General features: G+C 38.8%; 1 protein-coding gene across 4 annotated transcripts; it reads left to right on the top strand.

Annotated features, from left to right (window-relative positions):
- Window positions 1-700: 700 nt before the first annotated feature.
- Window positions 701-2,463, top strand: LOC130985102 (BAG family molecular chaperone regulator 1-like). Of its 4 annotated transcripts, none has more exons than XM_057907875.1 (5): window positions 701-1,063; window positions 1,174-1,447; window positions 1,517-1,773; window positions 1,870-2,016; window positions 2,104-2,463. In XM_057907875.1, exons 2-5 carry the CDS (start codon window positions 1,213-1,215, stop codon window positions 2,299-2,301), a joined length of 837 nt encoding a protein of 278 aa, XP_057763858.1. In that variant the 5' UTR covers window positions 701-1,063; window positions 1,174-1,212; the 3' UTR covers window positions 2,302-2,463. The 4 variants fall into 4 exon arrangements, with proteins under 4 accessions (XP_057763858.1, XP_057763875.1, XP_057763866.1 ...); XM_057907892.1 differs by having other exon boundaries at window positions 781-1,063; window positions 1,541-1,773; XM_057907883.1 differs by having other exon boundaries at window positions 786-1,447.
- Window positions 2,464-11,895: the final 9,432 nt, after the last annotated feature.

Raw genomic sequence — 11,895 nt, 5'->3', positions numbered from 1 at the left:
GTATAGGCAATTATTGCATCTTACACTATATTATTAATATACTTTGCCTACTTAATTATCATATCAGAAGCATATATTATTCCCAAGTAAGTACGTGTCCTCGCACATTCTTCTAGAAAAATATGAACTATTAATATTTTGACAAAAATATTTCCTACTATTACAATTAAATACATTACATATTAATAAAAATATGTAAAAAATTAATTTCTAATCATGGAAAGGTTACGTGCATTGTCAAACACTGACATGGATTTTCACTTCAATATATATTGAAATTATCGTTTCTCTTCAAAAAGAAATGCAGTTATATTTCATATATTACCTAATTTTAAGACGAGCCACCACCACATAATCATTCTGTGATTATAAATTAAACTTGGAGACATTTTTGTTAATATTATATTTAATTATAATTATGTATAATTTTAATTAGAAAGTTAATATTAAGCCCTTTTTATTTTTACTTAATACGGATAAAGATGGCATATCCAAGTAAAGAATCCAATAGCGAGAAAAGCCAAAAGAGTAAGAATCCTCCTCCTTAGTAAATATGAAAGCTACCGCCTTTTTTCTTTTCCACTTTTCTTTCTCACAGTTGTTGTTATAATTATATGCAGCGTTTATAATGTGCATACACTAATCAGTCATCCCATTAATCATTTCCATCAAATTAACAATAAATGCTACCAGACACAAACAACAACAAAAAGAAAAAAAGAAAAAAAGAAAAACCAATAACCAAAAATAAAAAAGAAAAGCAACAAACCCAACCAAGACATATTCTCCTTTCCCTAACCACCCCTCCCTCCCCCCATCCCCCCTCTTTTATATATATATATAAATCCTACAAGCATCATTATCATATTATATCTGAAATTTCCAGGGAAACCTCCCTCTATATTGAGCTAGAAACACAGATTTCTGGGGAAAAAATATTAAATCTTTTTGGTGGGATTTTCATTAGGCCTTTGGGATTTATATGTATACATAAGTTAAGACACTATGTTGTTGTTGTTCTGACATTTGTGGGTCAGAATTTGGTTCTATTCTTCCTACATAGGTATGTTCTTAGCTTAGCAGACAAGCACTTCCAAATTCATTTCACCAATTTACACAACAAATTCCCTTTTCTTTTCTTTTTTTCACCCAATCTTTCTTCACACATTTCAGCATCATACATATAAATTAAGGTGTGACACATTCACCACCATGAATAAGGACTACATGCTGAGAATGAAGTCTAACAAGGCCAACAAAGTCTCCTCTCCCACCGGCGGCGGCGGCGAGGCGGTCGGAGGGTGGGAGGTCCGGCCAGGAGGGATGCTGGTGCAGAAGAGAAACTCTGATTTCAATCACAATGCCAACACTGTTCCAAACATCAAAGTTAGAGTCAAATATGGCTCAATTTACCATCAAATTGTCATCAGCTCTCAAGCCAGTTTTGGTAAGGAAATATAAAGACTGCTTTTTTATTTTTATCTTTAAACTATTGAACTGATTTTTTTTTATGAAGGTGAGCTGAAAAAGATGGTGGCAGGGGCAACAGGGGTGCACACACAAGATCAGAAGCTGATTTACAAGGAGAAAGAGAGAGATTCGAAGTGGTTTCTTGATAGTGCTGGTGTGAGAGATGGATCAAAGATTGTGTTGGTTGAAGATGAAGTGAGTAGGGAGAGACGGCGCCTCGAATCTCGCAACAATGCCAAATTGGACAAGGCATCAAAGGAGATTGCAGATATCAGATTTGAGGTAGATACCCTTGCAAAACAGGTATATTGAACTCAATTTTGATAATTTAAGAGATTACTTATTGATTGTTTGCTTGGATAGCATTGATGAGTTGTGATTGGTTGTGTGAATTGGTAGGTGGCAACAATTGAATTGGAAATTAATGGAGGCAAGAAAGTTGTGGAGACAGTTTTTTTGAGTTTGATTGAATTGTTGATGACACAGCTCATAAAGTTGGATGCAATTGCTGCTGATGGAGATGTGAAGCTACAGAGAAGAATGGAGGTACCAATTATTTATTTAATTATAGTATATGTGAATATTTGTGAGAGTTGTTGATTTAACTTTGTTGAATTGAATGAATTCTTGAAGGTGAAAAGGGTGCAGAGGTACATTGAAACTCTTGATATGCTGAAGATGAGGAATTCCAACCTAGAAAAAGTGCAGCAATACCAGCAGATTTATAAGGGATCGATATCGAAAACTTTCCAAAAACAGCAAGAAATGAAGAAGCATGGGAATTTCAATCCAGGTCAAGTGGTGGTTACAACAAAATGGGAGACATTCTGATTAATTGATCCAAAGCAGGTTCAGTTCAAGAAAGTTGCTGTGCTGAAAAACATTAATCCATATAATTTTATATTAATGGTATATATAGAAATTATTATGCACATATGTTTGTTTGTTATATCTTGAAAATATATATATATATGGATGGATGGTCATGGGAAATATGATTATTTTCACATTCTTTCCTGAACTCAGATTTTGGTAATTGTATGATGCTCTATTGTTTAGGATGTGAAGTGAATTTCTTCCAATCTGTATATAAAAATTGGTGTAAAGTGGAGGTTGAAGGGCCTATGGGCCAGGGCCAAGCTGGCATGTTTTCTTATATAATGTTTTTATTAGGAATATTATTCAATATTCATTTAAATATATCTTGTAGTAGTTTGTTATTTAAGAGCAACCATAGTAAGTAATACAGTACTTTTTTAAAAAGAATCATTTCGTTCTAGACCTTTTCCTTATTAATTATTATGATTGGACTTATTCCTTTCCATTTATAAAAGTGAGAAATTAAATTACACACTCCAATATAAAGTCCTCCAACTCAAAAGTATATAAGACTAAACGGCGGAATTAATATACACGAACTGTTGATATCATCTGTACATTATTTGAATCACACATCCCACATACACATGATATATCACAATTCACACATACATATACATGCCTTAATTAATAAATGAATAAATATGTCAAACCCCGTGACCCTATAGATGATTAGACTATATCTAGGAAAAGCTTTATTCGATTTAGTGGGGAAATAATTTAGGTAATTGATCATTACCTAATCTCTGCACAATGATTCCTCTGTTTCTTGTTGGTGCTGCAAAAGATGATGGAACAATGGACCAACCATAATTCAACCATCTTTTTGGCAATACTTAACTAAACTACACCATAAATTATTATTTATTTTTTTGAAAATATAATGCTTTGTTTGACTTTTAAGCCCACAAGTTTTCCTTAATTATTCTTTATTTCTTCACTGCTTGACCTTATACATTTATTAATTAAAATGTCTCTGTTGAGAGGAACGGCACAGGATTTAAATTTTGTAATGATTATACATTTGCCCCACGCATATCGGCATAGAATATAACATAATATTTCATGTTTTATGGTGAATTAGTAGATAGATCGAAGTTCATGCTCAAATATCATAATCTTTTAATTCCCTCCTCAATTCTAGGTTAAGTTTAGGGCATTTATTTGTCAATTGTGGTTTGCATGCAAGTTATTATACATAGAGCGCAAATGATATCACAACATATATATAACAATTTACATCCACACATCATAAATACATTATACCATAATTAGTAATTATTTGGGCCAATGCAAAAAAAAAAAAAAAAAAAACGGGCCACACAAAAGGGTTTATTTATATTTGGGTTATTCGGATAGAATTGTTTGATCATGAAGAAGAAGCAATGGTGAATGTTCCCAGAAGTTTCTTATGAATGTTAGAAGCAAATTGAGATCATGTATACTTAAGTATACAATATAATGTGTTATATATATATATATATGTATGTATATATATATATATATATGTATGTATCCTATCCCCAATTATCTTAATTGTTCCATTTTGGTAAATTTGCAGGATTTGTATAAAAACTTGCAATTTCTTCCTGTTCTTACTAACGGCCCTGCTCTAGAGAATTTTAATGTTAGTAACCAATTTTTTAATTTGTTTCTTTATTATGTGAAACTACTACTATTACTATTATTTTTCTATAGTGGATAAATTAGCCCAGATTGGCTGATCTGTTGAAGGGCTTGCCCTATTTATGCTCTGTATTATTTATCTTAGACCAGTTTCATTAAGGGCCCGTTTGATAGTTGGGATGAGATAAGGGATGATAAATAAAATCTAGATAAATAATATAGATTGAGTAAGATTGTTAATATTTTATAAGTGTTTGATAGTTAAGATAAAATACTTGAGATAACTAATTTTTTTGTTTGATAGACCATATATAACTTAAGATTAAATTAACAAATTGTCTAAAAAAAATTAAATTAGTAAATTACATTTTTGTCCTTTATTTAAGAAATAAAAAAAAATAAAAAAAACTATCAAAAAAATTGATACACGTACCCCAGCCCCAACCCCTTTTCTTCTTCTTCCCTCAGCCGCCAACCCCCCCCCCCCACCCCCCCCCACCCCCACCCCAAAGGGAGTTGTGCAGATCCTCCCCCCCTTCCCCCCCAAAACCCATTTTCTTCTTCTTCTCAGCGGCGACGACTCAAAGGGAGGCGAGGCGGGGCCCTATCTTCGTCGACTATTCGTCGTTCGCCGTCCAAAGGGAGGAGACTCAAAGGGAGGCGAGGCGGCGGCAACTCTTCGTCGTTCGTCGTCCAGCGGTCGGCTGCGGCACTGCTGTCGTCGGCGAGCGGCGGAGGCGGCGTCAGAGAGGATGAGGGAGGCGATGATAGCTGCCCTCCGGCTGACTGAGGCTTGAGGCTTGAGGCGTGAGAGGGGAGAGAGGGCTTGAGGCGTGAGAGAGGATAGAGGCCAAAAATGGAAGAAACAAAATTAATAAAATCTACTGTAGAAAAAAGATTGGGGAACTCAGGGGGGAGGAGGGTTTCATAGTCTAAGTGTAATAGTAAAATTACAGCGGGCCTCACGTTTATTGCGGGCCGAGGCTCTGATTTATGTTGCCTATCAAACATGCAATTACGAGAGATAAATAAGCTAATACACATTTATCTCTCTTATCAAACATGCCCTAAGTGTATTATTTGTAGGCTATGCATGTGGTCATATTTAATTTCTTTTTGTTTGCTGCGTTAATACTCTCTTTGTATGGGTTGAGATGGGTAGTTGTTGTTGAACATGATAGGCTAAATTTCTCTTTGATTTGAGGATTAGGCTAGATGATTATTGTAATGGATTGATTATTTGTGCTCAATATTGTTAGAACATGGTATTATCATAATGCATAAAGAAAAATAAAGAGAAGCAAATGATTGTTATTGTATTGCTTGATGATATTCCGTATTACAATGATACTTATTTATAGGTTCAGAAATGTAGTAAAGTCATGCATAATCTCACTAAAGTCATACAAAATATTTCTTTTGACTTTGCTAAATATTTCTACTTCTAGATGTTGTTTTTCTTGACTTTGATTATTGAGTATTTTCAACACTCCCCCTCAAGTTGAGTAACGGGATTCCCGATATTCAACTTGCCAAGAACTTCTGAAAAACTCTTGGAGTTCACAGCTTTGGTTAAGATGTCAGCGAGTTGATCTTCGGATCTGACAAAGGGTAGGGTCACGATCCCTCCTTCGATCTTCTCTTTGATGAAGTGCCTATCAACTTCAACATGTTTGGTTCTATCATGTTGCACCGGATTTTCAGATATGCTGATGGCGGCTTTGTTGTCACAGAACATTTGGCATGTTTTTGTTGGATGAAGACTTAACTCCATTAGTAGCCTTCTCAACCAAAGAACTTCAGTCAGCCCACTCTTGATTCCCCTGAATTCTGCTTCTGCACTTGAGAGTGCCACTACCTTTTGTTTCTTGCTTCTCCATGATACAAGATTCCCTCCAATGAAGGCAAAGTATCCTGCTGTTGATTTCCTGTCAACTGGGTTTCCAGCCCAGTCAGCATCAGTGTAGGCTTGTATCTCGAGATGTCCAGTCTTCCTGAACAGTACTCCATAATCAAAGGTTCCTTTCAAGTATCTCACAATTCTGAGTGCTGCTTCCATATGGTCAGCTTGTGGTTGGTGCATAAACTGACTCACAACTCCAACAGCATATGCAATATCAGGCCGAGTATGGGAAAGATATATAAGTTTCCCTACCAAACGTTGATATTTTCCTCGATCCGCCAATTCAGCTCCCTTCACAATCTGTAGCCCATGATTGACAGCCATAGGCGTCTCAGCTGGCTTGCAATCTAGCATCCCAGTTTCTGCAAGAAGGTCAAGAGTATACTTCTTCTGATTGAGAAAAATCCCGTTCCTCGATCTGAGTACTTCGATCCCGAGGAAGTACTTTAGTCTCCCAAGGTCCTTCATTTCGAACTCCTTGAAAAGATTTGCTTTCAACTTCTGGATTTCTTCTAAGTCATCCCCTGTTATGATCATGTCATCAACGTAAATGACTAAGCAAGAAATAAGATCACCTCGTTTCTTCAAGAATAAGGTGTGGTCTGAATTGCTTTGTTGGTACCCGAACTTCTTCATAGCTGTGGTGAATCTTCCAAACCAAGCTCTGGGAGACTGTTTGAGTCCATATAAAGTTTTTTTCAATCTGCATACCTTCCCTTCCTCGAACTCATCTGAAAAACCTTGGGGTGCATCCATGTATACCTCTCGTTCTTCTTCAAGCTCACCATGAAGAAAGGCATTTGTAACATCAAACTGATGAAGATCCCAATCCTTGTTTGCAGCAATGGAGAGGAGCACCCTGACAGTGTTCATCTTTGCCACAGGCGAGAAAGTTTCTGCATAGTCGATCCCATATGTTTGTGTGTAGCCTTTTGCAACCAGCCGAGCTTTGTATCGCTCAATAGATCCATCGGGTTTTCGTTTGATTGTGAAAACACATCTGCATCCCACAGTTTTCTTCCCTTTTGGCAACCGACACTTCTCCCATGTGTGATTCCGGTTTAGGGCTCCTATCTCTTTCTTCATAGCATTTCTCCAATGCTCGATCTTCAGGGCTTGCTCTGCTGTTTGTGGAATCTCCTCATCATATAAGGCCGCTTCATAGGCTGTGGCATTTTTGGACAAGTTTCCCTTGGCGATATTCCCAATTGAGTATCGCGAATTCCTCACAATTTTCTCTGGGGTATACCGTTTAGGAGGTACACCCCGATTACTCCTGGGTGGTAGCACATATCTCCCAGTATCTCCATCTACTGTATTATCCTCCTGTTCTTCTTCAATGACTTGAGAAATATTATCAGCAGAATCAGAAGCCACAATAGTAGGTTCAGAAGATCTTACCTCAGATATCAGTGGCGGAGAAGATATAGGCTCATGCAGCGGACTAGATTGTTCTGGAGTGGATGAAACATGCTCGGTGGTTAGGTTAACTTTTTCTGTTGGATCTGCTTTCGGGACTGGCATTGGTAACCAACTTAACAAGTCGATCTCACTCTTATTCTCACTTTCACTCTCCCCCTGACTGTTAGGGTGGTTACTGTAAAAATACTCAGTTTCGAGAAAGTCACAGTTCATAGTGGTCACAATTTGACGGTTTTGAGGGTTGTAACATCTATACCCTTTTTGATTGACCCCATAGCCCACAAACACACACTTGATAGCGCACGGAGAGAGTTTTGTCCGCTCATGTTTGGGAACATGAACGAATACGGAACAACCAAAGATTCGTGGTTGCAGCGTAAGGGCAGTGGGTATATTAGCCAAAGTGGATAATTTTTGTAATGGGGTTTGAAGTTTGAGGGTTCTAGTGGGAAGGCGGTTTATAAGGTAAACTGAGGTTGCGACAGCTTCGGGCCAAAAATGGCTGGGTACCTTAGACTCAATCATCATAGCTCGGGTCATTTCAAGCAAGATTCTATTCTTTCGTTCGGCAACACCGTTTTGTTCAGGGGTATGGGGACAAGTGGTTTGATGAATTATCCCTTTTTGTTGACAAAAGTTCTGCATGTTATGATTGACAAATTCACCCCCGTTATCAGTTCTAAGGACTTGGATATTTTTCTGGAATTGATTTTGCACCATGGCGAAAAAATGAGTAAATTTATCAAAAACTTGAGATTTATTTTTGAGAAAATATGTCCATGTCATTCTAGTGCAATCATCAACAAAAAGCAGAAAATATTTAAACCCTTGACCCCCGGCAACAGGTGAAGGACCCCAAACATCAGAGTGAACTAAAGAAAAAATAGAATCGACTTGAGTATCACTGGGTTTAAAAGGTTGTCGATGACTTTTAGCCAAAACACAAGTTTCACAAGACAAAGTATTATTTTGCATAATGTTAGGGAATAAAAGTTTAAGGTAACCCGTGGATGGATGCCCTAACCGACGGTGCCAAAGCCAGGCTTCCCGGTCAGCAGTTCCGTGAGCCAGCATCACCTTGCCTTGTTGAGCTATCTCATCCACATAGTACAATCCATCCCGCTCAGTGCCACGCCCAATAATCTCCCCCGTCCTGATATCCTGAAGTAAACAGAAGTGAGGATGCATAAGCATGGTACAATTGAGTTCTTTAGTAACATGACAAATAGATAAGAGTTTGTGTGAAAGAGACGGGACATAAAGACAATTTGAGAGATGTAAAGTAGGGGAAATTTCTATAGTTCCGGCTCCTTTAACACGAGTCAAATCACCGTTTGCAGTCTGAACATGCGTACGATGTGATGTTGATGACTTAATAATATCAATTTTATCAAAAGTCATTGTATCAGTGGCTCCACAATCAAAAATCCACCCTTTATCTCTATCCCTATTATCACAAGATGTTTGATATGCAGCGGAAGTATTTAGGGAATTTCTACATAATTGAGAGGTGTTTTTAGTATTATGTAGAGGTTTGGGGTGGTTTTGTAATTTATGGGGTATTTTGTATAAATCTCTAGATAATGGAGGACTAGGTTGCAAATGGGGGCCAATCTGATATTTAACAATAGTAGGGAGGTCACTTTGCATAGAGTGGGGTCTATTTAATAATTTAGCAAAAGTTGAAGGGTTTAGTGGCAAGCCACCAAACCCTATACCTATTTTTCCTTTTCCTCCACAATCATGCGTCGCTCCTTCCCCATTTTCGTTTCTTTTCTTCTCCTCTCCAGTCGTCTCCCCCTTAAATCGGCCTCCACCATTCTTTGGTCCTGCAGCCTCTGCCGGACGATCTACAGCTGCTCGGTCCACGGCTGGTGCCGCCGCCCCCACGGTCAGCGGCGACTGATTTCCAGCCGCCGATATCTCCCTCGCGCCCCACGGTCCAGAGGCTGCCAGTCGGTCGACAGCCATGGCCGCCGCTCTTGCGGCCCACGCCGGTCGGTTCTCGACCACTGCCGATCCAGTCGGTGTTGCTCCGATCTGTTCCGAATTTCCTCCACTTCCGTCCGCCATTTTCCCTTTCGCAACCTTGGAATTGTTTTCCCACCACTCTGGTGGGTTGCCTCTGCCGGCGGCGGTGTGTGGCGGTCGGACCTCAGGCCGCTGAGTAGGGCGGTGGGTGGCGGCGAGTCCGGCTCCGACCCCTCCCGATGATGAGGCGTCGATGTCGGAGCGATTGGTTGCCGGCTGCAAGTTTTGTAGTCGGGCGGCCTCCCTTTTCACTTTTGAGAACGCCGACTCGACTGAGGTAACGGGAACTTTCTTGAGAATGTCCCGACAAAGTTTATCATATCTGCCATCTAATCCAGGGAGGAACTGAAATAATCGGCAATTTCCGATTAATTTTCGGTGCTTATTAATCCCTTCTTCATTGCAGTTGATTGGATTTGGGTCTCTTCGACCCATTCTGTGGATTCTGTTTGGATTTGGGTTATTTGAATCTGTTTGGTTTATGGTTTCAATCTCTCCTGGCATTTTTTTTTCAGGAAATGAAGAACAGAGGCTGCCTTGATTTGGTGAATTGGCTAAGAAAGGTTTTGGTTTGGGATTATGAACGATGATGATTTGTTTCTGAGTTCCTAGGATTGAACTTGCTCTGATACCATGTTAGAACATGGTATTATCATAATGCATAAAGAAAAATAAAGAGAAGCAAATGATTGTTATTGTATTGCTTGATGATCTTCCGTATTACAATGATACTTATTTATAGGTTCAGAAATGTAGTAAAGTCATGCATAATCTCACTAAAGTCATACAAAATATTTCTTTTGACTTTGCTAAATATTTCTACTTCTAGATGTTGTTTTTCTTGACTTTGATTATTGAGTATTTTCAACACCTGATGGTGAAGAACCATGGACGAGAGGCTTGTTTAAGGCCATAAAGAGCCTTGTTCAGTTTGCAAACAATGGGCCTTTGTTTGGTGGTTCAAAGCCAGGGGGAGGTTTCATATATATTTCCTCTTGCAAATCCCCATTAAGGAAGGCATTATCAACATCCATGTGATTCACAATGAGAGAGTGAGCCTGATGGTAGCTGGTATAACTACAAGGCTAAAGGTCACATTAAGTCAAAACCAGGCTGTTGAGAGAAGCCTTGAGCAACAAGCATTGCTTTGTAGTGATAGATAGACCTGTTAGCATTTCTCTTGATCTTAAACACCCATTTGCATCCAATGGCATGTTTGCCAGCAGGTAGAGGGCAGAATATCCAAGTTCATTTTTTAATCAAGGCATATATGTTAAGGTTCATAGCCTTCATCCAAACAACAACCTTCATAGCTTCAGTGGGCTCAACAAAAAGATAATCATAATCATCAGTAGCCTGAGAATAGTAGACTTTGGGTTTAAAAGTGCCAACTTTAGATCGAGTGACCATAGGGTGAGCACCAGTAACAAAAGGAGGAGGGTCAGTGTTAAGATTATTGCTCATATACATGACCTGGGAGGGGCAGAATCAGAAGAAGGTTGAGCTGAAGACTGTGACGATGAAGAGTGATGCGGAGATGGAGTATGATGAGATGAAGGAGGAGAGGTAGGCTGTGGTGGAGGAACAACAATAATAGAAGGAAAAGTGGGGGAAACAGGAGCAGGAGGAGAATGAGGAAGTGTGGAGGAAGAACCTTGATAAGGAAAATTTTTTATTAAAGAAAACATCTCTACTTATAATTAGAGCTGTCAAACGGGTCGGGTTGAGCCAGTCCGACCCGGACCCATTGGGCTTTCGACTTGTACCGGGTCGGGCTGACCCAACCCAAAATTAGATCGGGCTACAAAATTCCAGGCCCAGCCCAACCCTTCTCGGGCCATCGGGCGGCCGGGCCAAACCCGCCCAATTTTTTAATTTTTTTTTCTAAAATCTTATGATTTTTGTTAAAAAATAATGAAAAATAAAACGCCTTGTAGTTACTATTTTTCATAAATTTGCTTCATTAACTTTTCCTCTAACTCTATTAAGTTGGACTATATTCATCCACAACCGAGAATTATGTAAAACGCCTTGTAGTTATACTTCATTAATTATTATATATACTAGCTAATACAACTATACACGAAATTGGTGTTTGAAGAAAATCAGTTTGTAATATTGGAAAGATTCTTTAGTTGAATGCCACCTCATTTGTGCCTAATTCAGAAGGTCGTAGTTATGCTCCAAATTATTCTAGTTTCTTCTTCTGTCAAGAGTCATTGATTTATGCTTAATTTACTCTATTTTTGAGGGTTTATACGTGCGTGTTTAAAGATAATCTTCTGGAATTTGGTGCGTTTATGGTGTATTTTATGCTTTGCAGGAGATTTAGGCTCTCGAGATGGAAGAATGCAGTTTTGGATGAATTTGGATGAATCTGGCGTTTTCCAGAGGAACCGACATCTCTAGAGCAGAGAAATCACCATTGCACTGGAGTAAGAGGAATCAAGTCTCCAGTGCAGAGGAATCGCCAGAGAAATCAACATGTCAGAGAAGTCGCTAGTCAGAGAAGTCAAGTCCTCAATTTCAGAGGAGTCACCATTCCTCTGAAAAAAGCCAGAGCG

The sequence above is a fragment of the Salvia miltiorrhiza genome, chromosome 1 (assembly GCF_028751815.1).
Source record: "Salvia miltiorrhiza cultivar Shanhuang (shh) chromosome 1, IMPLAD_Smil_shh, whole genome shotgun sequence".
Classification (NCBI taxonomy): Eukaryota; Viridiplantae; Streptophyta; class Magnoliopsida; order Lamiales; family Lamiaceae; genus Salvia; species Salvia miltiorrhiza.
Note: the sequence above shows the minus strand (reverse complement) of the source record. Positions and strands in the feature narration are given on the sequence as shown.